This window comes from Lasiodiplodia theobromae, assembly GCF_012971845.1.
Source record: "Lasiodiplodia theobromae strain AM2As chromosome Unknown scaffold_69, whole genome shotgun sequence".
NCBI lineage: Eukaryota > Fungi > Ascomycota > Dothideomycetes > Botryosphaeriales > Botryosphaeriaceae > Lasiodiplodia > Lasiodiplodia theobromae.
The window spans coordinates 45,389-69,589 of NW_023336551.1; the positions used below are offsets into that span (position 1 = coordinate 45,389).

A 24,201-nucleotide genomic window follows, 5' to 3' on the forward strand; every position below is an offset into this window, starting at 1 on the left:
GAGGCTTGCAGTGTCAGTGCTCAGGAGCACGGGTTGCGTCCGGTGTCGCCGAAACAGGTAAAGGGGGCTGTCGGGGAGAGTCTGGCCAGACGGCGAAGAAGCGAGATTAACGGCAAAAGCTGGGGCAGACGCGCATGTCCCCTGGCGCTTTCCTGCAATCGGCGCAGCCCCATTCTAGTGAGAGAGGTCGTCCGTCTTGCGCGACGCCACGGCAGCCCGTGCTACCGCAGCAGCGCCGTGAGCGTCGCGGCCAAACGGCTGAGGATGGCCGCGAGCCGCAGGGAGAGGCGGGTACGGCTTCCAGTGCGGCGTCCAAAGCGGCTCGTGCTGATCGAACGCGTCAATAATCAAGCATTGACTCTCCCGTCGAGCGCTGCAAAAATAGACGCACATCGCAGTGCGGTTGGACGGACCGAGCAAGGGCGGCGTGTACCTGCAGGCCAGGCTGACGTGCAGCGCTGAAGAAACGCCACTCAGACGCTGCCATGGTCTGGTTCAGCTGCGCCAGCTCCTGGCCGCGAGGGCAGCAATGGTTCGCGTTTCTGGCGAAAATTGCATGCCACTGCGCACCAGCCAAGTTGTTTCAACCCCAGTGCATGAACGCCTGGCCTTCGGTGCAGTCTCGAGGAGCGTCGGGCGGCCAGCTGTGGCGGTGGCAGAGGCGCCGAGCGCGGGTGGAAATGAAAAAAGTCGGCCGCCTGCCGAATCGCATCCTCCACACACGCTCGCTTGCCCTGGCGGCCTCAATATCCCTCCCCTCGCTGTCCACGCGGCTCTGCTCTATTTTTGCGACAAGCCCAATTCCGCTTGGCGCCTCAGACGTCGTCCAAATTTACCGTCGACGAGATCGGCACTCCCTCCCCTGGTCTCGGCCCGTCGCGACAATCTCGTGCTGCTAAGCTTCTCCTGCAAGAGCAAAGCTGCTGCTCGCCTCGGGCTTTGACCGCATAGTCGAGCATGAGCCCTCCAAAGTCGGGCGTTCCAAAGGGCTGGCCGCCGGCCGTGACCTACCTCGCCGCCCCGGTTTACTCGAGAGCGTGCACGGCGGACGTGATTGAACAGCTTCACACGGCGCCCCCGCTGACGCAGCCCGTCCGCCCGCCGCCTGCGCCGTCGCCCCTGGTCCGCATCACCAAGATCAGTAGCCCATCGCACCCGGCGCATGGCCAGCACGGGCTCTTTGCCGCGCAGCACCTCGCTCCCGATACCTTTATTATCCTGTACTTGGGCCTCACCCACACCCGCGCCGACGCAGATCCCGCATCTGACTATGACCTGTCCCTGGACCGTGACCTGGGAATCGGCGTTGACGCCACGCGCATCGGCAACGAGGCCCGCTTCATCAACGACTATCGTGGCGTGGGCCCGCCTGGCCCCAACGCCGAGTTCCGCGAGCTGTGGGTGGACGTGGGGAAAGATCGCTTGGAGAAACGCATGGGCGTCTTCGTCCTGAGCGCGGGAAAGAGCGGAAAGAGAGCCAAGGGCATCGCCAAGGGCGAGGAGATCCTGGTGAGCTACGGCAAGGGCTTTTGGAGCGAACGGCGCAAAGAGCAGGAAGGCTGACAGAAAGCCATGCATTCACGTGGCATTCCCTGCCACCGCCACCGAATATTCCGGAATCCCAGGACGTGACACAGGCCTCAGCCTTCCTATGGAGCACCGCCATCGACCAGCCGATTCACGGATTCGCCTCTATAGGCAGTTTGATTAGCCTCCATTGGTCATTCGGCCGAATGCCATCACACAACCAGATCTTCCACGGCTGCCGGGGCAAAACCTCTGGCCCATCAAGTTGCCCTGTCAGAGAATTTCCCCTCCACGTCATCGAGCACAAGCGTCACCTCCGTCTGCCATCATACGGCGCACCGCGGAGCCGTTCTTCTGTGATACCGGTCTCGGTCAGCGGCACGACGGCAGCAGGATTCGACCTAGGCGGCCCTCCGATGCATGACATCGGCCCACGCGACCGAAAAGGATGGACAGGAATGAGGAATTAAGGACGGATACCCTGGCCCGCGTAGGGCGCCGAGCACCGTTCTCTCCCGGAAGGCGCAGGCGGCTGGGTCAAAGCGATGGTGGATCGCTCGATGAGCTGGTGTTGAGTTTCTGTCGGCAGGCGCCACATGAGATCATGTCGACGATCATGGACGTGTAGAGGATCTGCCGCAGCGCGATTGCCTACAGCCCTTCCGTACTTGGGCACACCTGCGCGGCGTTGTCGCAACCGCGCAGGATAATCTGCGATTCGGCGGTGGCCTCCCTGAATTCTCCAGATACCGCCCTTGAAGGCGATCACACGCGGCTCTGCGTTCCGTGCAGGGTTCCGTGGGTCGTCGTCGCCGTCTCGGGCGAGCTCACGCCACGTTCGCGCAGGCTCTCCGCGTGCTCTTGGTTGCGCCCGTCGACGTCATGGCCGTACGGGTCAGCAGGGTGCCACGGCTCGGGCGGCGTGGGATTGGAAGCGTGTCAGTCCGAGCAAGAAGTGTTGAAACAGACGGAGCGTGCGAGGCTGGGGCTGGCGATCGGGAGAGAACGACTGCGGTCGTGCGTGTTGGGCGTCGCCATGATGGGTGGGAAACACGACAGCATGCAATGCGCAACCCGAGCTTGTTCTCGAAGCGTGATTGACAGGCACGCCGACCAGTCCCGAGTCGGGTCAACGTGCTGGAGCCCACCCGACCAGCTGAAAGCAGCATGATCAGCCAACCCGCAAGCCGCTTTCGGGCCTTGTGAGGGGCCATTCGAGCTTCCAGATGGCCCAATACAGCAACAAAGCCAACGCCGCTTATTGTTGCTCGATCGCCGGCGCCCGGGCTCGTGGCCGTTTCCTGGCAGGAGGAAGAAAAAGAAGCGTGGTGAGTCGGCGACGAACGGGCTGGCGGGTCGTTTTGCTGCAGCGGCTCAATAAACATGAAGATCGGGCCCCGGCGGCCGACGATCAGCATTTTTGGCGGGTCCCAGGATGGAGGCGACCGCTGGGCTTCAGGATCGGGCGCACAGCCGCGACGACGCTCGATGCACGGGGATTTCGGCGGGGGGTGTGAGGTCATACGGGCGGAGCTGGTTGGCGCTGGAATGGGCTTTTTGGTGGTGCAGTTTGTCTTCTGCGGCGCTCGGGGCAGCTCAGGCAGGCGGACCGACCCTCCAGGCGTTACTTCATCCCTACGTGCCGCCTGCCCTGTTCGCACGTCGCACGTCATCGCGTTAATGTATCTCTGGCGCCGCCGTCCCGGGGCCCCAGAAAAAAACTAATAACCGCTGCGAGGTGAAGGGGCAATGGGCAGCTCAAATAGCCGGCGAGTCCCTGAAGTGCATGTTGCGCGCGGTCTGAACGACGCACCTCCAGCCTTGTGGCGCACCCAAGCCCGTCCCGCTCGACACTAGCGCCCCAGACTGCCCGCGCTGCAGCCCCCCTGCTGCAGCCAGCCTATCACGCTATCACCGCCGATATACATAGCACCGACAATTCTCGCCCCCGGCTTCGTGTCGCTTGTGCATGCTCAATTCTCGCACCACTGCCGCTGCAACATATATCAGCTTGTCCAGCCACCTCCCCCAGACCCGCCCACCACCATCCGCCCCGTACTTGGCTGTCCATGACTGCGTTATTCACCCGCCTGGATCCTCTCGTCGCAATGGCCCCCCAGTCTCGCCGCGGCTCCAACACGGTAAGCACGCCGCATCTCCCTCGCATCCCACTACCTTGCTGACCCATTGTAGAACGACCCCTACCACCGCTACCTCCTCCTCTCCACCCAGCAGGAGACTCTCCGCCAGCGCCTGACGCTGCAGATCCCGCCCACCATGACCCACGAGCCGTCATACTCTCCTCGCTCCTCCTTCTCGTCGGACTTCTCGACTCAGTACAGTCCGACGCACTCGCCCTCTCAGACGCCGGCAACGCCTCACCACACGGCCGCGCCCTCCAGCGCTGCCAGCTCATCACCGACGCCCGACATGCCGGGTGTCGTGCAATCCGCCCACGCCTCGCACCACCCCCTCCGCACAGGCCAGCCCATGCCGGAGGACAGCCAGCTGTACGATGTCAACAAGCAGGTCAAGGCCGTGCTGACCGAGCTGCTCAACACGGACGGCGTGAAGCACGACGAACGTTTCCGCATGTGGGTGCAAGGACGCCTCATGGAGACGGAGATGGAGATGCGTCGTCAGCGCAGGAGACGCAGCAGCGTCGACAGAGAAGTGCTCGACAGCATCGCCGAGCATTTCTAAATTCGAGAGCCTACGAGAACGTGGCTCCGACAATGCATTGAATTGGGAAAACGGGAGGGAAAAGTTTGGCAGCGCCGGAATTTTTTTTTTTTTTTTTACTTCGTTTGGAGTTGTAGGTGTCTCTTGTTTACGATCCATCTGGACATGTGTCATGGAGCCTGGGCGGCGTTTGGATTCAGCGCTGTACTATACTGGGGCTCGAGGCTTCACAGAGGCATTGCGGTTTGCATTTTTCTTCATCTTTTGCTTCGACGATACCAGGCGCCACCGGGTTGCGCATTTTTACTTCTCCCAGTCCCCGCGTGTAGCTTGCAGTTGGTCAAATCGACACCATGTCCACAAACAGCACGTCAGCCCATTGGTGCCTGTTCTCCGCTCGAAATGTGTCATGGAAACGGCGCGAAGAGAGGTTCCGAGGGCATCACGCAATCTTGACTCGCGGAGTGCGCCAGCTCACGCCTCCAGGACCACCCAACGAACCCTCGTTCAGCCGCGGGCGCCAGTGCCCGCTTTGCTGGCCGCCGTCTCCCTTACCGTCTTTAGCACCAAAGCCAAAGGGCCTGCGACGATCATCCCATCCTACCGGCACCCTTACCGGCCAACCCTAGACGAGAGCCATCTTGGCCACCCCGCACCGGTAGCAGCCACCACCCACAACGGCCAGCCAACCAAGACGGGGCACGGCGAGTTATCTAGCACAGCCCGGCGCTAGTTGGAACAGCCCAGAGCGCAGCCTGGGGCCCGTCTTTCTGCGCCCCCCTTTCCCTCGTCCCACACCCCTTCCACTTTCGGCCGCGAACACCACCGCCTGTAGGCTGCGCGGAGGGAAGGGCGAAGCGGGCGTTCGTATAGGTAAGCCAGCGTCTGGGCAGGGTTGGCCGCCGTCAGACGCAGAGCCGGCAGCCAATGGCGGCTGCGCTATCAACTTATTTTTGATCGTCGGGGATCGGCCGTTTGGCAGTGGGGCAGCCTTCGGCACAGCAGTCGCGGGTACGGCCCTTCGCGTACCTTTTCGATCTCTGTGCGCCCCCGGGCGGCGGGCGCTTGTGTGCCATCGGGGCTGCGGCGCGTTTCGGGCTTCGTTCGTGGTTGACTGACGGTGGGGCCAGGGTGGAGTGAAGCCTCAGCTGATAACCCCGCCTTTGGGGGAGAGTGCGGAGTATCGTTATCTTCACGTGCCGTCGCGGGCGCCGTTCGGGGCTCCGCGGCCGTGGCGAGACTCAGGAACGCCCTCGGCTGTAAGACTACGCGTCTCCCCAACAACTCGCAACCAGACGACGCATGCGTCCGAGATTGCCTGGCGGCACCGCGCGGACGCGTGCGGATGGGGCAGATGCTTCCGCCACCGCGACGAACAGCTTGCTGACGTGCATCATGCTGCTGCACATGCAAAATTGGCTTTTCTGCTCTTCTTTTTGCATCCCATCTGGCCGGCTCCCGCCTCTCTCCGCCCTCGGCCGTGGCACCCGCCAGCAATTGGTGGAACCTACGCAGAAAGTCTCCTGATAGGCGTCTGACGCCGCAGAAAACCTGGGGGAGATTCCGGCCCGCCTGGATCGTTGGCGTGTGACATGCAGGGCCTCCGCATGGGGAACGAAGGGCATCCCCCTTGGCCCGCTGCCTCAACATGGGGGCGTTGCGATAATGCACCGCGTCATCTAGAGCGCTTGCCGATCCGCGTGTCCCGTGGGTGGCTTCCAGCCTGCATCCAACGGTTGCAAGAGTGGAGAGCAGCTGTTGATCGCCGGCACTTCTTGCCCAATCTTTCTCCATCTCAAGACTGCATATCATCATTGGAGCGCATGGCCGCACGTCCCTTTCCCACCTCCCTACTACTAGCGAGTCCCTGCCTCCGTCTCGTTTAGTACTCTGCCTCTCCCGTGCCTTTGCCCTGTTCCTAGGCCCCGTAGATCCTTCCGCATTCGATTACCCTCGCTTCTCATGTTCGACATGGTGTCTCCTGGAGCTATAAGTCGGGGGCCTCGTTTTTTGCAAGCTCACGCGCAAGTTCAGTCAACGGCTAATTCCTTACAAGATTGCTTTGAATCAAGCACTGGCTCGGATACTTATGACCAAAAACGGCTCAAAGTGCTTTCGCCACTTCGTCCACAACTCCGGGAATCCAGGAGATGGAGTGCAAGTCAACTCGCTTTTGAGTGTTGGCGACCACGCCACGGATACTTATAATCGTATTAAAGTTTTCCGAATCGGACTTTGTGACGGCCCAACAATCCTGTGTAGCAAGACAACAGCTCATGTTCCAACTCACTGCAACAAGCCCCTCGCTGATCTTTTTTTTAGGCAGACTTTTCCTGTGTTGTATTTGAGCCAAGCCAAGTGTATCGATCGAGGGTATTCATCATTCTGCATCTGATTGGGTATAAAAGTATGCTAGCTACGCATTTGAAATCAAGCCGCCCGCAAGCAGGCAATTTCCAAAAGGTACTGAGTAGCTAGGTTTATAAAAGAAGCAGATAGCTAGATACATACTATGCGATTAATTCCGACTCTACGCGTGATATTTACGCGGTGAGAGTGCTGCGGCACAAAATGAGGTGGACGAGTGTTGACTGAAGCTACTAGAAGAGAAAGGGCAAAATAACCCCTTGGCAATCCTCGCGAGAGGAAAGGTGATGTCTTGCAACCTCTACTTACGCTGTGGAGAGGAGGTATGGGGGCGAACAGTCGAGTATTACAACAATACCTCAACGGTGTCGACAACTCCGGCAATATATTTGTTACTACTTCTCTCCAGTCATAGCTATGAGATATGCTACATAGAGCTTTGACCTAACACCCAAGCTTCCCAGTCCTGAGATGGCCTTTTCGCTTGCCGAGCCGTAGCTTTGAATTTCCGATAACGACTGGATACAAAACTCGCACGGGTGTAACTAAGACTATACTCTTGCTTGAGAAACGAACCAATAGCCTACGCAATAACAACACTAACAGCTGTTGATATCCTTGAAGAAAGATTACTGGTAGTAGAGAATCTGTAAAAGAAATACGAGTGGTTTAAAAAACTTTACTAGAAAAAATTCTTAGAAACTCTAAAAAGATGTCGACAGTTTCTTAATTCTCATTATAAAAAGAATAAAACCGTATTATGAATTTTAAGAAAAGAGAAATTAAACTATACCCGAAGAATTTATTTTACATATTTATAGGAAAAGTCATGATTATAGTTCAGCTTGTTTTAGTATATCTTCTACACTCTTACTCTGCCAAACTGCTAGCAACCTCTGCTCCCGCATCCCTTATCAGGAATTGCCATGCACCAACCCTTGATATTATCTAGCCATTAACGGTGTTAGTATCACGACTCCGATAGATGCCCAGGGAGGTATGAGTGTAGGTAATAGCGGTCAGGTAGAAAAGGTAGTTGGCAATAGCCTCTCACTCATCGAGAGGGTTTAGTATGTACATTTACAATTATGTTAAGCCTGACGCCCCTTTGAGCTTATAATTTCGAAGAATGCAACTGCCAAGCGAAGGTAGCAATTATAGGAGAAATCCTAGAAACCCCAAGTGAACGGAACAATAAACTGTAAGCCATTGGGGGGCTAATTGCGAGAATCTTCTCAACGATATATTTTATCAACCAAAATACTTGGTAGACGTTCCGGCAGACCCTAACAAGCGGGTAACCCCGACGAATCCGACAACTTCCATCCATCGGTGAAATGTAACAGTTGGTAAACGGTCCGGTGGGATCGAAATCTCCATATACGACCCGAATTGTAGAAGGCCTTTGCAAACGCGTTGTTAATTATAATCTACTTTTAATACAAATGAGGATTCATCCCCCATAAGTTAGTTCTTCACCACCACAGCGATATCCTGTAGAACATTCTCCCCCATTTCCTCCTACTTCCCAGAAAGACGCCAGGTTATGCTTTTTTTTGTATGCCATTCCACGCCAATCTAAGCGAAAAAGAAAGCAAAAGTCGCCATTTGCCTCGAGCCAAATTACCAGTATCATCATCCAAAAAAGGAAACCCCTTCCTCCATTTACCTCAAGATATGCACGTGTCTGCAATCCTACTTGAGTCTTTCCGGAATTTCCGCTCCCTCCTCCCCGGCTGCAGTGTCCGTGACGGCGCTCATCATCTCTTTCGCGCCCCCTTCCTCGCACTCGTGTACGATGCGCTTCCAACGCAGTTCCTCCGCCTCGTCCTTGACGAACTCGATCGTGGGGAAGTAATGCTCGTTCTTCTTCATCGTCGCGACCCACGGTACGTTGTCGAAAGTCATGACCTTTAGGCGGAAGTACGTGTTGTCCGGGATCTTCTTGACCTCGCGCAAGAATGAAGAGAGGTCGGGTGTTGGTACTCCGTTGACGTGAGTCAAAAAGTTCGTGGGCGCGAGGCCGTAAGCGCAAGCGGGAGATCCGCGCATCCGACCAGAGACGTAAATGTCCGAGTGAACCTTGCTGATTTGCTGACGCACGGCGTGGTGCGGACGATGCAGGATGGCACCGCAGAACAGGACGGCACGGTCGGTCTCGAGATCCTCGGTCGGTACGGTCGGCACCTTGATGCTGATTTCTTTTTGCTTCCGGATGATGACGGCGTCCAGAAGCTCGTTGTCGTACATGATGTCGAGGTCGGAAACGCGGGTGATCAGCTTGCCGTTGAAGGACAGGATGACGTCGCCCTCGAGCAGGCCACCCTCGTGTCCGGAATCGACCTTGCGCACCATGAAGAGCTGGTGGCGCTCGGGATCCTCGTGCTCCACACGCTGTATCCATTCTAGAATGAGTTAGCCGACGTTCGCTGCGGGAGTGAGAATGCGCCACGTACCTTCAGAAACCCCCATGATGCGGGCCTTGTCCATCTGGACGGTGTGCATCTCGACGTTCAAGATGCGCAGCTTGGGCTGGACTCCGTTGCGGAGCTGGCGCAGCACGGGTTCGACCATGGGCGTCGAGAGACCGAGGTGGTACTCCATGTCTTTGCCGCTGTGAGACGCACGCTCACCGAGATACGTTAGCCAGATGGCCTGGACGGTGCCGTCCTCTGCGATCAGCACACCGCTCCCGCACTGCCCGGCCAGGTTCGTGTCCACGGTAACGGCGTCCAGGTTGATGGCGCGGTAGCGCGGCGTGGCGGCGCTCGCGGGGATCGCAACCGTCGTGATGTCAGTGACGACCGTCTTGGCCACGACGGGGCGAAGGTTCTGGTTGAAGCCGAAGAAGATGGTGTCCTCGCCCTGCTTGATGAACTTGTCCGAAAGCTTGGCCGTCTTCACTGGGGCTTGGACGAGCGAGGGATCGTACTTGACGATGGCGTAGTTTTGCAGGGGGTGGAGGAACACCGGCCTTCCCTCGACGACTATGGAATCGGCGATGGTGATTTGAATATCGCACAGGTCGTACGGCACGATAGCGCGGGAGACGAGCACGAGACCCTTTTCAGCATCCACGACGAGGCCGTAGCCGACCTTCCTGGACCGGGGGAATCCGTCGAGCTTGAGCGGCATGGACGAAGCTATCCGGACGAAGCTCCTCACGATGTCGACTGCTTGCGGGTGCTGGGCGTGGTCCATCCGGATGAAGTTTGCGCGCTGAGGCTCGCGCGGCTTGGGCGGGATGCGGTCCGCGAGATCCGAAAAGTCCCACAGACCGGTGGTATCGTTTCGCCGGGCCAGTTTCATCTTGTCGTGCCAATGGCGGTCGATGGTTAGGACGCTGGTGTTTAAAGTGTGCAGGTCGCGGATGTGTTTGTAGGTGACGACGACCCTGCTGCGGTCTGCTGAAATGTGAGCAGTGAAGTATGATACGGCGGAAACTACGTACCGGGAATCTCCTTCATGACTTTGACAAAGGTGTCGAGATCCGGTGTCTCCTTGTGGTCGATCGACTGGACCAGCCAGCCGTACTCGCTACCCTCGAACCGGAAGGACCCCGCCGCCTCGCACACGAAGACGCCCATCCCCTTGGTGGAGATGGCATACAGCCTGGCCTGCTGGTACGATAGCTCGTGGAACGAGGCGCCGGCGGCCGAAACGAAGCGATCCGGGGTGATGGCGTGCAGATCTCCGACCGACACCTCCACTTCCATGTCTAAGCCCTGGCGCTGGATCAAGAGCTTGATCGACCCGCCGACGCTGGAGTCCAGAATGTCGTCGAGGCGGATGAACTGCGTGATGAGCTCGCCGTTTACCTTGATCAAGATGTCACCCTCTTGAATCTTGGCATCCGCAGGGCCGTTCGGGAGGATCACCTCGGCGACCAAAAGACACGTCTCCTTGGGGAACTTCTTGCGGAGGGCGTCTTCCCAGTTGGCGGTCAAGCCCAGCCTGCGGCACTCGTCGAATGGCTTCAGGATCCACTGGGTCTGGATGGTGCCACGCGTCACGGGCTCGCCGTTCTGAACACACTGCAGGGCACGGAGCGGGCGGTCCAGCGGGAGGAAATAGTCAGTCGCAGCTCCGTCAGCCCTACCGCCCGCTTGGAGAGCCACGGCCGCACCGTCACGGTTCACGACGGGACTGCCGGAACTGCCACCGCTGGCGGCGGCGGCAGCCTGAATGTAGTTTGTGTTGAAGTCGCTGTAGCCTTCTCCGTACTCGGGAGCATTGCGGTCCAGACGGCTGATGACACCAGAAAGAATGCTGAGCTTCTCGCCGGCATCATTGCCGACGACCCTAATCTCCTCTCCAACGCGGGCAAGGTCCGGCCTCAGCTCCAGCGCCGTCAGGTCCATGTACTTTACGGCCTTGGGGTCGTACTTGAGCAGGCCGAAGTCGTGGACGGGGTCGCGGTAGACCGGGTGAACGTCGACCTGGCGGAACGGTCAGTCTCCTCGCGCGCGGTGCCGGGGTGTCCAGCCTTGTGTGACGTACCTCCTCGTGGTTGTCGAAGATGACGTATCCCCAAAAGGGGCCGGCGCCGACGACGTGCTGCGATACCGTCAGCTAGAGCTCGAAAGTGTCCCGGGGCGAGACACGTACCCTGTTCGTGAGAATGTAGCCCCGCTCGGCGTCCACGACGAAGCCAGTGGCTTCGCTGGCCAAGGCTGAGTCGGTGTCAAAGGCGGCCGTCTGGCAAAAGTGGATCGAGACGACGTTCTTGACGACCTTTTCGATGGTGCGCTGCCACTCGACCGTGTCGCCGGATGCGCCAATGTGGGCGACGGAGCGCATGTCGTCCGAGTCGTAGTCCGCGTCCACGCCATTGCCGTTGGCGCCGTTCATGGAGGCGTCCTGCTGGCCAGGCTGTGCCTGGGCGTCGCGCTGGGGGCGGCGCTGCTTCATGGGCCGGTCGTTGGAGGGCGTCGGGGGCTGTTTGCGTTTGCTGCGGGTGTCGTGGGTCTTGCGGTCCATGTCGACGGCGTGGGCGCGGCTCGGACGCGGAGTGGGCTGGGACAGGGAGCTCAAGGCGCGTCGCGCGATGGGCGCAGATGGCAGGCCGCGGGGGCGCAGGGCGGCGAGAGTGAGTGGCTCAAGCACGAGGGTGCTCGATGGACGGCGACACAGCAGCGGCCGGGGAAGGCGATGGTGCAGCGCTGGAGAGCCAATTAAGGAGCGGCACAGGCGGGCGGGCAGAGGGCCAGCACGCATTCGACGGGAGGCGATTGGCGGCTCAACACCCACTGCGACTTGTCAGGGCGGCGGGCTCGCGTGGATGGGGCTCTGCGCGATGAGGAGCGTCGAGGTGTTGACTTGCATTCCACAAATTTCAGGGCCGCCATGCGACCAGCGCCCGCCATTGGTCCGCGCGCCCGCTCAAGCGCACGACAACGTCACTGACAACCTCCCTTGCACGTCACTCGCTCCACGCCCAGGTGGATTTGCATGCTCCCTGTCGACTACCCACACCGTCGCACCCGTAAAACATCTGTCCCTGACCCCATGTGCCCATTAATTTCCACGCACCGGGATTTCTGAAGGGAGAAACGCCTGCTTCCACGAGTAACGGCACATGTATGTACCATTCCTAGTTCGCCAAGCGCGGTTGGAGCTTCGGTCACCACTTGATGCTGCTGTTGCACTTGATGTCCTGCCGTTGACTATTACTTGATGGTTGTCGCTATTGACCATTTGATATTTGTCTGCCATTGCCCACTTTTAATGTTCCGTCATCATTGACCCTTTTTTTTGTCTTCTGCCACCCTTGATAATTTTTTGATGTTTTGTTTTCCTGCATTGTTGACTTTTTTTTTTTAAAAAAAAAGAAACCCATTGATAATCTCTCCCTCTGAAATCTTGCCTTCCGCCAACGCACCTAGCTCCACCAACGAGGTAGACTAGACCCTAGCGGTGGATGCGCTGACATACGTCCCACTCGATGGCTGGAGACCCGCCTCACGTCTTCTTCCTGCCACGCTTGTCGCTCTCGTCCTCATCACCATTCGTGTTCGTGGCCTTAGTGCGTGGAGCGCGGGATCTGGCCTTTGTTGTGTTGTCATCATGACCGAGCTCGTCCTCACCGTCGCTCTCAGCCGCAACCTCTTCGCCTTTCTTTCCCTTGGCCGCCTTTTTCTTCGTAGAAGCTTTGGGGTACTTGGCGTTGTTGGGCTCCTCACCGGCCTCGTCGCCCGCGGCCAGTTTGTCGAGCTGAGGCCTGTAGGAATCTGCAAGCCGCCTCATCATCATTTTAACCGCGCTAATCTTCTTGCCCGGAGGCAGAGTGGCCTTGCTCCAGTCGATCGTGGCGGCTCCGCTATCGAAGAGGTGAATGAGGAACACCATCTGCGTTCTGAGTTGGTCAAGTGCGCACTCATGTTGGCGTACCACGAACGGAACGCACCTTCATCTCATTGGTCCATCCAGATGCAGCTTTGCCGTCGGCCATGGTGAGAGACTGCGAGCCGTGTTAGCCTTGAGCAAACATGATGCTGATCTGCTTCTTACTCGTGGTTGTTGTGGTGAAGGAGAAGAAGCTGGAAGAACTAAGCGGGAAGGGAAAGAAGAGCGAATGGTGTTTATAAACCCTCATGGCATCCACTTGTGGAAGGAACTGGACCCTGCATCGATTGTCCCTTGGAGTCAGTCTTGATGCCAACGTTCTTACATGTGAATATGGTGAAAGTTCTACGGCTTCTCTTTCGCTATAGATACAGCTTATCAAGCTCTTAAGAAAGGAGCATATTTTAGCCTAATCAACGTACGTATGGAAGTGGCTCAGGGCATGAATCAAGGGCAGAGCTCATGTCACAGAACCCGTATTAAACAAAAATGTATAATCTATACATTTTAAAGCGTTAAGGCTCTAACAAACTTAGCTTATGTATATTATGACGGTAGGGTCTCAGATTTTAGATACGCATCGAAACAAAATAAATATTTTGAGCGTGGAACCTTTACGTTTTGTAAATCATGTTCAGTAATTAATGAAAGTCCGATCTTAGACATATATGCACGTAATAGCCACGCATCAATCACTCGATAAGTGTAATCGTCAGATTCAATCCATGAACAAGACGAGCGTGTAGGTTTTGATGTGCTCAAGCACTAGAGATCTAAGAGAACGCAGGCCTCTAGGGATTTTATGTACGCGAATCTGACCCTCAATGATACTAAGATAGCTTCCAGTCCAGAATTGACCATTGCCAAAGCGGAATACACACGTCGTGAGAGCGACGTGGAGAGCCCAGCGACGCGGCCACAACATTTATGAGGGCGACTTGTACGGCGGGCGGGAGAAACTCCCGCCGCAAACGGGCGCGGATGGCGCATCCCCGCCGATCGCATCACCCTGGCCGTTTCCGCCGACGGAGAGGGAGACCTACGCCGTAAACCACCACCCCTCCGCATCAGCCGCCAACATGGTCTTGTCCTTCATCCTCATCCAAAACCGGCAGTGAGCGCCCCTCCAGCCTCCTGCAATCTACCGCTTCCGCAACGCTAACAGAGGCTCGTTGCTCGCGCGCAGGGGCAAGACCCGCCTGGCGAAGTGGTATGCGCCGTACAGCGTAAGCTCTCCTTCCCCACTGCACGCGCTGCTCCCCCGCATCGCGCACGCGCATCCGCTAAGCTTGCATCTGCCGTCTAGGACGAAGAAAAAGTCAAACTAAAAGGCGAGGTCCGTCTTCCCCTTCCCGCCACGATCCGTTGCTTCCATCCGACGTAGTCCCTGGCCTCTCCCGCCGCAATTCGCGAACAGCGTGCCGTCCAATCTTCCGACACACCTCTGACGCCTGACTTTTGTACCAGATCCACCGCCTGATCGCGCCGCGCGACCAAAAGCACCAGTCCAACTTTGTTGAGTTCCGGAACACGTCCAAGATCGTCTATCGTCGATACGCAGGGCTGTTCTTCTGCGCGTGCGTCGATACCAACGACAACGAGCTGGCTTATCTCGAGGCAATCCATTTCTTCGTCGAGGTGCTGGACGCATTCTTCGGGAACGTCTGCGAGCTGGATCTGGTATTCAATTTTTACAAGGTGGGTGGATGTGAATTCTACAACGGTGGAAATAGGGGCACAATTTCGGCGCAAGCTGTACCATCGATTTCGGGAAATAGTGGACATGGGATCAATTCGTGAATTTGTTGCTCGAGGGGCGGACAGGCTGACACGGTGGTCACGGCAGGTCTACGCGATTCTCGACGAAGTGTTTTTGGCCGGAGAGATTGAGGAGACGAGCAAGCAGGTGGTATTGACACGCCTGGAGCATCTGGACAAGCTAGAGTGAGCGGGAAGACGGGGTGCACGGGAGCACTGCTTCGGGTAGAGTTGCATTGGTGAAGGAGTCTGGCGTCGGGATTCGAGAAGTGTTGGCTTAAGCTACTATTCCCCAAGGAAGTCGACATGTTGTCAGGGACACAAATAAATCTATATTTAGCCTTTGAGACATGTTTCAGCATGTGAATACATGACTTTCCTGAATTCAGCCTCGAACTTAAAAGCACAATCCAACAAAGTCAATTAGATGCAACGCCCGGTATTTCAACGATGCCCACCGCGGCCTGCACTGTGCCATGCGGTGAGCTCAGCTCCTATGCGAGCGCATCTGGGATCAGATGGCACCACAAGCACCAAAATAGGCATCGTCGGCACGAGCAGTTCCATGGTAGTGGACCACGCGCGCCGGAACGCGCCGTCACGTTGTCAGAATGGAGCCAGGGAGACTTCTCGAAAGTCCGCGAGTAGCCGAAGGCTAGCCCTGTCAACAACTCCACTACGATGCTCAATTTTTTTCACCGGTACAATAAGCAGTGCAGGAGATGTCTCGGAGGAGGTGCAGCATCATGTCGGCGCATCTCGCGGAGCGAGGCGCCTGCTTGCCAAATGTCTCGCAGTAGGGATCATCACGGGCATCTGCAGGCAGGTGGCCGGGTGAAACCGCGTGCACCGGCGGGCGCTAGGTAATGCACGCTGCGGCGATACACGGCCAAATACATCTCGTAAGTGCGGGCTGCCAGGCACGGGCGTAGGGCAGTTGGGCACGGGAAGCTGGTGCGGGCGGGCCTAACCCAAGGCTAGTGATACCAAGCATCATCATCAATCGGTAGGGCCTTCGGCATCGGCAGCAACGTGATAGGGCCGGCGCCAGCGTTCCGGACGACCGTTTTGCCGTATGGAAACGGTTGAAGGGGCGGGCTGGGTGGCGGCAAGGTGGCTCCGGACTGGCCCGTGGGCATTCGTTGTCGACTCCAGCGCGGCAGCACTCCGACTTCGGGGCGCGGGCTTGCTGCAACCATGGCGAATTCAGGCGTCTGGACCCTGACGGAAGTTGCCCCCCCATGGAGTTCTTGTTCCAGGAAAACGTCATGGGAAAACCGGGCGCTTTGACAAGTGCTTTTAGCCATGGGCTGATTGTCGAACCCGCGCTGAATGGTCGGGCAGACTCGCAGCGCGCGCCCTACGATGAGTGACGCCGCAGCTGGCGGCGTGTGCAGCCGGAGGACCTGGCGCCGTGACGAAGCGTGTCCGTGTTCCACGCCCGTCGTGCCAGACGGGTGGCGGGCGTCGGCGAAGCATCCATGTGAAGCACCCCAGGCAGATGGGGGTCGGCTGGGAACAGGTACGCACGTCTCGCCAGCGCCGGTGGTCTTTTACGGAAACGGTCGATGTCGGCGCGGGTCCACGGTGAGGCTGACGAGTGGGATATCGCGGTGGGAGGACTACTTCTGTGAGATTTGGAAAAGAGCACGCCGCACCCTGCACGGGATTTGCTCACGCTGTTTCGCGCCTATCTTGACGGGGCCCAGCTCTCCGCGTGTAATGCCCACGAGGCGAGCGTGGAGAGTCGGATGGGCAGCATGGGTGGTGGGCGGCGCGCAGGCGATAGGCGCGTGGAGCAGACAGCAGGTATTTGTACACGAATTTCGCGGCCCGGCCTGGGCGCTGGCTGCATCGGGACGCGTTCCACGCGGATGGCAGAGCCGCAGATAGGCAGGCTGATGCCCGCAGCGGCCCAGCTGCCAGGACACGGCGAGTCGTTGCAGCACCCGAGCAGAATGGGCGTTCGCGGATGGAATTTCGAAGGCTTCGATTAGGCGTCGGTGAGCGGCGGGCGGTGATTGGCCGGGAGGGCTTATCTCTGGGCTGCGGACAAGCTCGCTCTTGGCGACGATCCAGAAGAGCGCTAGGCCGGATCAGGAAGGGGCCCATGTGGTCGCTGGCCAGTGTGGTCGCGGCTTGCATAAGGCGATGACATATCATCTGTGTCGCCAAAAGATAAGGGCGCCGCTGCAGGGCGCCCATCCGCCATCCCGTGCCAAGCCGATTCCGCCCCGGCACCGCGAGCTGGGCGGCAGCAGCGATAGCTACTGCCACCACGGCGGCGGCGGCGGATGGACGGACGACGGTGGACGCGCAGAGCAGTGCGGGCGGCGCGCGAGCAGCGAGGCGGCGGCGCGAGGGCTGCGTCGGGATGCCGTCGCGGACGTGGCGAGCAGGGCGGCGGAGCGGTGCCCAGAACCGCAGGCGCAGCTGTTCGCGGCGGCACCCAGACGCAGCGATCCCCGGTTGGCCGATGTTCAGGCTGCCCCGAGCGCCAGATCTCTGGTCGAAGCCACCCGGCCAAACCCCACGAGGCGCCCGCCGCCTCTCGTCTAATTTGCCGCAACGGGGCGCGACAAGGGGAGATAAGCAGACGGCGATGCGAACCCTTGGGTACTTTGACGTTTTCACAATACGTCGGCACAACCGAGTCGTGCGAGGCCACCGCGTTAAAATGCCACCCCGGCCCCGCTCCAGCCCGCAGATCCAGAGAAGCATTCGGAGCTTTCGTACTTCAACCTCGCTCGCCCCAGCGCTCCAGCGGACGCCTCTCCCAACCCACCCTTCCTGAGCCCGCAGCCCATCATGTCGTACTCGTGGGTCGGCGCGCCCGCGTCCTTCAACGGCACCGACACCGACCTCGGCGGTGATTCGAGTACGTCGTCTCGCAGCACGTGCCAGCTGATCCGTTCGAACTGACACACAGCCCGCTCGCAGAAACCGAGAACCTCAACCAATGGTACCAGTCGGGCGACCAGGCCTACATCATCGTGGCCTCGGCCATGGTGTTGATCATGGTCCCCGGCCTGGCCTTCCTCTACTCCGGTCTCGCGCGCAGAAAGTCCGCCCTCTCCATGGTCTGGGCCTGCATGGCTTCGTCCTCCGTCATCACTTTCCAATGGTACTTCTGGGGCTACTCGCTGGCCTTCAGCACAAACACCACCAACGGCTTCATCGGCGACCTGTACAAGTTCGGTCTCATGAGGACGCTGGGCGCTCCCAGCCCCGGTAGCCCGCTGATTCCCGAGCTGCTCTACGCTTTCTACCAGGTCAGTCCACTACCGCCCAATTGGCCGCATACCGGCCGCCTTCTGACCCTCGTCTAGATGCAATTCTGCGCCGTCACCGCCGCTATCGTCGTCGGCTGCGTCGCTGAGCGCGGCCGCCTGATCCCCTGCATGATCTTCATCTTCGTCTGGGCCACACTCGTCTACTGCCCCGTCGCCTGCTGGGCTTGGAACGTGAACGGCTGGTTCTTCGCATGGGGCGGTCTGGATTATGCCGGCGGTGGTCCCGTCGAGATCGTGTCCGGAATGTCTGCTCTGGCCTACTCGTGGATCCTGGGCCGTCGCCAGGAGAGGATGATGCTCAACTTCCGCCCCCACAATGTCTCTCTCATCACTCTCGGCACCATTCTGCTCTGGTTCGGCTGGCTCGGCTTCAACGGCGGCTCCGCCTTCGGTGCCAACCTGCGTGCCGTCATGGCCTGCTGGAACTCCAACTTGACCGCCATGTTCGCTGCCATGACCTGGGTTCTCCTCGACTGGAGGCTTGCTCGCAAGTGGTCCATGGTCGGCTGGTGCTCGGGAACCATTTCCGGCCTCGTGGCCGCCACTCCTGCGTCCGGTTTCATCACCCCCTGGGCCAGTGTCGTCCTCGGTATCGTGACCGGCATCGTCTGCAACTTTGCCACCAAGAGTGAGTCGATCCTCGTATCGATTTTTATCATTCACTAACGTCATTCTAGTCAAGTTCTGGGTCCGCATTGACGATGCTATGGATGTGTTCGCCGAGCACGGCGTCGCCGGCATGATCGGTCTCTTCTTCAACGGTCTCTTCGGTGCCAGCTACATCATCGGTCTCGACGGCGTCAACACCGGCCTCCTCGGTGGCTGGATCGACCACCAGTGGGTCCAGCTCGGCAAGCAGGTTGCCTACATCGTTGCCGTCACCGCATACGCTTTCGTCGTCTCCGCCCTCATCGCCGTCGTCATCGACAAGATCCCCGGTCTTCACCTCCGCGCCTCCGAGGAGGCCGAGCTCCTCGGCATGGACGACGACCAGCTCGGCGAGTTCGCGTACGATTACGTCGAGGTTCGTCGTGATTACCTGGCCTGGACCCCCGCCAAGAACGAGCCCGCCACGGCCGACCACCAGATCCCTCAGGGAGAGCGCCACGGCATTCCCCAGCACAGCCAGATGCTCGAGGGTAAGGAGCCCAGCGATTCGAGCTCTGGCCACGAGCACACTGGCGTCGCAGGAGACCGCCATGCCGTGGCCCTGGAGGAGAAGGCGGAAGGCGCAATGCAGAGATGAGCAGGGACGGGATAGTTCACATGCGTGGTCTTTTTTACGATTTTAATTTGAGCGAAGCACTGGCGTTGGATACCAAGAGATTGATTTGAATGGAATTATTCACCATCCTTATTTCTGGGAGCAAAAAGACTGGCAGAACGGGACTTAAAAGTACTTTGCAGCACCTTTTGACGCAGGCCTTTGTCCCCTCGTCAAGCACAATAATTAGCAAAGAGAGTGTTCCCTATTGATATTGCATTGTAGCTACGTACCTCGATTTTCCGGGCCGAGCCAGCTACCTCGGATACCTCAAAGTCCGGTTGCTCGGAGCGCTACGACGTGCCTTGATGGTCTAGAACGGACAGGGCGTCTACCCCACGACTTGCTTGACAGGAGCCAAGGACAGCGGAAGACGACTGACCAAAGCCTGCCCATTTGGAGGAGCGCGCACCAAGACTGCCTTATCAGTACGCCCCACTCGCGCCTTCATATCCAGCTTGCTCGAGCTGACGGCCACCACCAGCGGTTCAATCAAGATGCGCCAGCGACGGAGCGCCAAGCCCCCACGCCACGCCTACCGCTGATCTCTTGGTGTCTTGGTCCGCGATCGTCCAGAAGATCGGCAGATACGCGTGGAAAACCACGACAACTGTGGAAGCACTCTTATCTTCACCTCGGGGATTTCTCTCGAAAGCAGCAATGAAACACCACGACTTCCATGACATCATCGATTGTGGGGTGGGAGCGGGAGCCCGTGCGTGCGTGGGCTTGTCCACTGCAGATAATGCGCCCCGTCATGCACGGCAAATCACCCACCGCTGCAGCGGATTTTGCGGGGAGGGACTAGGATGTACAGCCCGTTCCCCTCCCGGTGGAGCGGGTTGTGGCGCCGCCGGTGTGAAGGGGCGTAGATAAGAAGAAGGTTGTTATCTGGAGGCTATCAGGGAGGGTGGAGCTGAACTGACTCGGTAGGTCCCGCGAGGTCTCGAACGTCAAAAGAGCAGAAATACGCCTTGGGAGTCCATGGGCTGCTTGATTCCGTGGTTGTCGTTCTATTGCTCGCTTCCCATGACAGGCAAGCTGCATACACGGAAAGGATGTGGCAACCTCTCATGGCCGCATATGGAAGTACATGACCGCCGACTTTCACGTGCGAGCTATGCCTCTAGGATGGCTCACGTTGCGATTGTGGTTTGCCGCGATGCTTTTTTTGTGTTCTTGGCGCGCTCTTCTGGGGAGACACCAGTTCAAGCTTGCGTTTAGCCCCCCAGTCGTTCGCTGTGGCGTACCAACTCCGCATCTCATCCAAAGAGTCTGCGTCACCTACCACACTTTACTTTGCTCTACTCATCTCGCTGTGTAGCAGCGAGGAAACATGCTCGTCTCGTTCAAAGAAACGCCCAGAGGCAACCACCCGGCGATGTTGGTCTTGAGACAAAGGAATCCGGCACGTGGCAGAGCCAGAACACCACCCGAGACCGTGGCTTGTGCCATGCGCTATTTGTAGACTCATCGAACAAGGACTCGTCGACGCAAGTGCCCAGGCGGTATCAGTGAATAATGAGGTGAGCGTGCGAGGCCGCATCTTCTTTGTCTGGTGTTTTGCCCTTTGAAAAGGCTTAATATCCTCCAACGCTCGAGCTTCGATGCTGCCCTTCACTGCTTGGACCCTCGCTAGTTAGATCGGTATTCCCTTTGCGCCTTGCTGGTCGATAAGCTACTCGCGAAGCTGGTCTTCGTAACACGCTCTTTTTACGCTTGAGATATCACTCGTTTACAATCTGCCAGCCAGAAGTATGCCGAAACCGCTCACAATCACGGCTGTCCCGTTCAAGCCCTCCAGGCTTTCCATTCCCCCATCCCCCTTCTCCCCCCGTCCGCCCCTGACTCCCTCATCTCCACCAAAGGCAGGCTTGCTGGTGTCAGCTGGAAACAAGCGCGAACTCTCATCTCCCAGCACGCCACCGCCATCACCGCCGCTGAAGTGGATCTGGCAGTGCCACATCTGCCACCGAGCCTACCCACTCGGCACGACCAGAAGGTGTCTGGACGACGGCCATTATTTCTGCTCTGGCGTGACCACGGTCAAGACATGGCGAGCTAGCGTCAATCGGAGGAGGAGCAAGAGGACGAAGAAACACCGGGCTTGCGCAAGCGAGTTCGACTACAGCGGGTGGAAGGCGTTCGGGGAGTGGCGGCGCAACGAGGGGGCCATCCGCAACGCCTCCTTCACTGACATTGTGGACTTTAGCACCGACGACGACAGCAAAAACAAAGTCGCCCGCAGTTGCTGGGATGGCTGCGACTTCCCTTCCGAATGCCGTTGGGGCTCGCATCACGGTGCCCAAGCCTCGAGCGCCGCGTCGCCCATCCTACCTTCTCCCGAAGGAGGGCAAGAAGAAGAAGACCCTCTGACCATCGTCGGCATCGAGCTCGCGCCGACGCAACCCTTACAAGCGGACAGCATCAAGCTCGACACCGACTTCACGCCGCCCACAACCTTCGACGACATCCTCGACCGCCATCAAGAAGGTGAGCTCTCGCCACTGTCGCCCAAGGACTTGCGCGACCGCTTCTGGGACGGCATCCTCGATTCGGCGCGGCAGCGCAGGTCGGCCAAGTCCGCCAAAGCGCACTCGCCGCTCGCACTGCACCCGGTCATGGAAGAAGATGAGGAGCCTGACAACCTCGTTCGTGCCGAGCCCGTCTTTCTCCATCACAACTCGGGAGTGCATCCGTCGTCCCGGTCTGCGGAAGGTACTTTCTCGCAGAGGCGGTTCGACGCGCTGCCAGAGGCGGAGCAAGAGTGGACCTTGCAAGTCCCGGAGCCAGCTGTTGTGGCGGGCCACGGCTTTGACTTTGGGTTCGAAATAACGGGCGACGGAATGGACGCCGGCATTCAACGTGTTGAGAGTGAGGCAAATGGGAGAAAGCTGAGGAGGAGAAAATAGGTTGTCGTTGTATTACAATTACATATGTGATCGAGATTCTCTCCCCCAGTGAATTGTTCCTCACACTAATAACAATAGAGACGTCTCAGTAGCTCACGCCAATGCTACTCTGAGTCTTTCCTCCAAGCTGGGGACACATGAACGGCTCAGGGAGACCGAAAAGGTGGTCGTCGTCGAAGTAGTCCAACCTGTAGTCACTGTTTACACACTTGGCACCACCGGTAGGGCCGACGTGAGCGCAGTGAACCTGATGATCATCAGTCTAATTGAAATGGCATGTGTAATCTTGGAACCACTCACATCCGGTCTGATTGCCGTGAGGAGTACGTGGATGATGCGGCAGACGACGTTGTCAGCCCATACTTCGTCAAAGGTGCCGAAAGGCTTCGCCAGTAGCTGAGCGGTGCAGTCGTCGACGTTCTGGTAGACCTGGTCTTTGCCCGTGCACTGCTTCTGGATAGTCGGGCAGAGCGATTGGACGACGGTGCCCTGCTGAATCGTCCTGTTCTCGAAATCGATGCCGTTGGCGACGCGCGTCCAGAGCTGCAGGTTCGGAATCCAGGCGTCGTACTGCTGAACGAGCCCCTGGGCGTCGAATTTCCAAAAGGCGATCTGGCGAAACGGTAGATGAGTACTAGAAATTTTCGTATCCTCTCGAACTGGGGGAACCTACTTGCTTCAACGTGGTTGTTGGCGACCCTGGAATCAGACCGCCGGTCACGTTGTTTACAGGACCTCCTTTGAGGTAAACGACGCTTGCAGCGACTTCGGGGCAACCGCTGGCAAAGGCGACGACGTCCGCTTCGTATAACCCGAGGCCTGCAGCGTTCGTCTGCGGCATGGGAGCAAGTCCGAAGAAATATTCGATGCTGTCCTCGAAACCGGTGAAGTTGCCCAGCGGCGTGATCCTGCCCGTAGCATTCGGGTCAAAGAGCCCTGGGGGCACCGCTGAACCACCCTGTGCTATGATGGGTGCATTGTTCGGGTAGACCTGCCTGTTCGTCAGCAGCCGCGCCGCTTGGGTTTTGGTGTGGAACCTACCGTAAGGTTGTAGATTGACTGAATCGTCCGCAGATTGCGCGCTGCAAAGTCTTCCTGGGCGTGAGCAGCACCTGCCAGGAGCAGCAGCAGTGACTGTACCAGAAGTCCTGTACGGGAGACCATTGTGAAAACTTGAAGGAAATAGAAAATCAACAAGCTTAGAGGTGGTCTCTCTGTTATTATATCCTGACTGGTGTTCGGTTGCGGGTAAAGCGATGCGCATCTAATTTCTCATATTGACTTTAAGCTCTTATTGGGGAGGGACTAGCTTCAGCATATTTAAACGCCGCAGACTTCTTCCCGAGCATCCGAGGATTGTCTCAGTCCTGGCTTGCGGCTGATACCGTGTTATTGATCTGGTGATAACTCGTGGAAACCTTTTACTACTTGCCGAGGAAACCCTGGTCTAATTCTACCCTGTACTGGGCTCCGAGGTATTACGTCCACTTGTACTGCTTTGATTGTGGAGCCGCATGCTAATCTCGAAACATCACCTTAAAGGAACGTACCTCTGCAGGCTTCGTTTCCCCTGGCCGGATGCGCCGGAGGCCGGCGGACGGTAAGTGGGAGGCCTGTTTCCCGGTGTCTTCGAGCCTGAGTCAGTATACTTTCGGTAAATGCCATGGCTATAAAGTTTCGTATGACTAGAACTTGTCCAACGGCTATTTTGGGATGTGAACTATCTTTCAGAGACACGGGTCACGGCACTTCGTACATGAGCTCGTCAAGGACGAATGAGTCGTGGTGTGAAAAAATGAAACAGATATACACATTCTTGAGTTGCTTGTAGCTAGTAGACGACAAGCATCTCGACCACAACAGCCATGACCTCTAGAGCTATTGCAGTAGCTTCAACGCAATATCACCGGTTTTCTTGAGCTGCGGTTGTTGCGAGACGCTGAGTGAGATGTGCCAAAGAAAATGCATCAAAGCCAAATGGGTCTGCTTGTTGAACTGTCGATTTCTCATGAATCTTGTACAACAGAGGTTTTCTGCAGACCAAAAACTCTTG

The 24,201-nt window shown here is 57.9% G+C and overlaps 8 protein-coding genes across 8 annotated transcripts; 5 read left to right on the forward strand and 3 right to left on the reverse strand.

Annotated features, from left to right (window-relative positions):
- Positions 1-957: 957 nt before the first annotated feature.
- On the forward strand, positions 958-1,563 carry LTHEOB_12644 (Set domain-containing protein; the record flags this gene model as incomplete). Its single annotated transcript, XM_035509534.1, has 1 exon — positions 958-1,563. One exon carries the CDS (start codon positions 958-960, stop codon positions 1,561-1,563), a length of 606 nt encoding a protein of 201 aa, XP_035364399.1.
- A 2,072-nt stretch (positions 1,564-3,635) lies between these two features.
- Positions 3,636-4,230, forward strand: LTHEOB_12645 (uncharacterized protein; the record flags this gene model as incomplete). The annotated part of the gene is made up of 2 exons (XM_035509535.1): positions 3,636-3,668; positions 3,721-4,230. 2 exons carry the CDS (start codon positions 3,636-3,638, stop codon positions 4,228-4,230), a joined length of 543 nt encoding a protein of 180 aa, XP_035364400.1.
- A 4,041-nt stretch (positions 4,231-8,271) lies between these two features.
- LTHEOB_12646 (Nuclear serine protease) lies at positions 8,272-11,556 on the reverse strand (the record flags this gene model as incomplete). Its single annotated transcript, XM_035509536.1, has 5 exons — positions 8,272-8,981; positions 9,033-9,980; positions 10,028-11,015; positions 11,077-11,133; positions 11,185-11,556. The coding sequence occupies 5 exons, from the start codon at positions 11,554-11,556 to the stop codon at positions 8,272-8,274; spliced, it is 3,075 nt and encodes a 1,024-aa protein (XP_035364401.1).
- A 981-nt stretch (positions 11,557-12,537) lies between these two features.
- On the reverse strand, positions 12,538-13,027 carry LTHEOB_12647 (uncharacterized protein; the record flags this gene model as incomplete). Its single annotated transcript, XM_035509537.1, has 2 exons — positions 12,538-12,924; positions 12,983-13,027. The coding sequence occupies 2 exons, from the start codon at positions 13,025-13,027 to the stop codon at positions 12,538-12,540; spliced, it is 432 nt and encodes a 143-aa protein (XP_035364402.1).
- A 973-nt stretch (positions 13,028-14,000) lies between these two features.
- LTHEOB_12648 (Longin-like protein) lies at positions 14,001-14,869 on the forward strand (the record flags this gene model as incomplete). The annotated part of the gene is made up of 4 exons (XM_035509538.1): positions 14,001-14,035; positions 14,108-14,147; positions 14,389-14,619; positions 14,768-14,869. The coding sequence occupies 4 exons, from the start codon at positions 14,001-14,003 to the stop codon at positions 14,867-14,869; spliced, it is 408 nt and encodes a 135-aa protein (XP_035364403.1).
- Positions 14,870-17,487: 2,618 nt separating this feature from the next.
- Positions 17,488-19,218, forward strand: LTHEOB_12649 (Ammonium transporter; the record flags this gene model as incomplete). The annotated part of the gene is made up of 4 exons (XM_035509539.1): positions 17,488-17,557; positions 17,620-17,951; positions 18,009-18,600; positions 18,650-19,218. 4 exons carry the CDS (start codon positions 17,488-17,490, stop codon positions 19,216-19,218), a joined length of 1,563 nt encoding a protein of 520 aa, XP_035364404.1.
- A 1,775-nt stretch (positions 19,219-20,993) lies between these two features.
- Positions 20,994-22,148, forward strand: LTHEOB_12650 (uncharacterized protein; the record flags this gene model as incomplete). The annotated part of the gene is made up of 1 exon (XM_035509541.1): positions 20,994-22,148. One exon carries the CDS (start codon positions 20,994-20,996, stop codon positions 22,146-22,148), a length of 1,155 nt encoding a protein of 384 aa, XP_035364405.1.
- Positions 22,149-22,233: 85 nt separating this feature from the next.
- On the reverse strand, positions 22,234-23,312 carry LTHEOB_12651 (Secreted protein; the record flags this gene model as incomplete). Its single annotated transcript, XM_035509542.1, has 4 exons — positions 22,234-22,395; positions 22,449-22,760; positions 22,822-23,139; positions 23,190-23,312. The coding sequence occupies 4 exons, from the start codon at positions 23,310-23,312 to the stop codon at positions 22,234-22,236; spliced, it is 915 nt and encodes a 304-aa protein (XP_035364406.1).
- Between the last annotated feature and the right edge of the window lie 889 nt (positions 23,313-24,201).